General features: G+C 60.2%; 1 protein-coding gene across 1 annotated transcript in view; it reads left to right on the top strand.

Moving 5' to 3' along the window:
• Positions 1-1,403, top strand: part of HEXA (hexosaminidase A (alpha polypeptide)) — a gene marked incomplete at both ends in the record, with an annotated part of 5,369 nt that overhangs the window by 3,196 nt on the left and 770 nt on the right. The window contains 3 exon segments of the mRNA XM_010141147.1: positions 144-230; positions 524-596; positions 999-1,179. Coding sequence (XP_010139449.1) covers positions 144-230; positions 524-596; positions 999-1,179 — 341 coding nt within the window.

Raw genomic sequence — 1,403 nt, 5'->3', positions numbered from 1 at the left:
AGAGCCCCCTGGTGGCCAGCCCAGCCGCAGCTCTCGGATCGCCTGGACTAGCCTTGGGCCAGTGTGGAAGCACTGGGCCATGGCTTGGCCTTACTCCAGAGCTCGGGTCGCAGTGCTTTGATTCTCTTCTCCCTGGTACGCAGGAAATCCAACCCAAAAATTCGCGCCTTCATGCAGGAGATGGGCTTTGGTGAAGATTACAAAAAATTAGAGTCGTTCTACATCCAGAGGTAAGGACAGTTGCATCCCCAGCCTGCAACTGCGGTATGTCACCAGCACAAATGTCTTTTGCTGTCTCAGGGAGGCCAGATCTGCTTTTCAGGAGCTCCCCTGCTTGGGCGCGTCTCCCTGGCCCAGCGGGAGCAGTCAAGCTGTGTTTTGTTGGGGAGGTTGACCCCAGAAGGGCGGAGGGACAAAGGAGCCCCGTGAGGGACTGTGCTTTTGCCCTTCTCCTTTACCAGTCCCTTCGTGCCCCGCTGCGGGTGTCGGGCTGACCCCGCGCTCAGTCCTCTTTCCGCTCCAGGCTTCTGGACATCGTCTCTTCCCTCGGCAAGGGTTATATCGTGTGGCAGGAGGTGTTTGACAATGGCGTGAAGGTGAGAGCTTCCCTGTGCTGGGGTGAACGGTGCCAGCGCCTCGGCCAGATGATCTGGGGTGCCCTGGGGGTGCTGTGCTGGGGCTGGCAGGGGGTACTCCCTGGTGGGACATCTCGAGGTGGTGCTGCCAGTGAGCTGCCCTCGCAGTGGCTTTGTCACGCTGCTGTCAACCAGCTCTTCCCTCCAGGAAGAGGCGGGTTTTAACCCTGCCCAGGACACTCTGCAAGTGGGTTTGTCCAAACCAGATGGGAAGTGGCTCAAAAGTCAAGCCAAAGGCTGCCTCAGTTTCCCTCTGGGGGCGTTCAGAGCTGTGGACAGGGTCAGGGCCCTCTGCCTGCGAGGGCAGGTGGCGCTCTTGCTGCCACACTGATCCTGTGCACGGCATCCACGTGTGCTCCTCAGGTGAGGCCAGACACCATCATCCACGTGTGGAAGGAGAACTCCACGCCGTACACGGAGGAGATGGCCAATGTCACCAAGGCTGGCTACCGGGCTCTGCTCTCTGCCCCCTGGTACCTCAACCGCATCTCCTATGGGCAGGACTGGATGGCGGCCTACCAGGTGGAGCCCTTGAAGTTCAAAGGTGAGTTCCTTGCATCCCCTTCCCGTACGGCAGCTGACGTGTCACTGGGGGTAGCGCCAGGGCTGGCTGTCTCGCTAATCCCTTCTCACCGTGGTGCGAAGGTGCTTGAGGGACTGTGTCCGTGGTTCCTACGCTATGTCCTGATCCCTCGCTGTCAGCGGAAAACAGCTCTGCTCTCCCCCAGCCCGGGGTTTGAAGCGGGGGCTTCCAGTTACTGAGCCACT

This window comes from Buceros rhinoceros, unplaced genomic scaffold, assembly GCF_000710305.1.
Source record: "Buceros rhinoceros silvestris isolate BGI_N320 unplaced genomic scaffold, ASM71030v1 scaffold21548, whole genome shotgun sequence".
In the NCBI taxonomy this organism is placed as follows: domain Eukaryota; kingdom Metazoa; phylum Chordata; class Aves; order Bucerotiformes; family Bucerotidae; genus Buceros; species Buceros rhinoceros.
The sequence above is the reverse complement of the archived record's forward strand: the minus strand, read 5'-3'. Positions and strand labels throughout refer to the sequence as shown.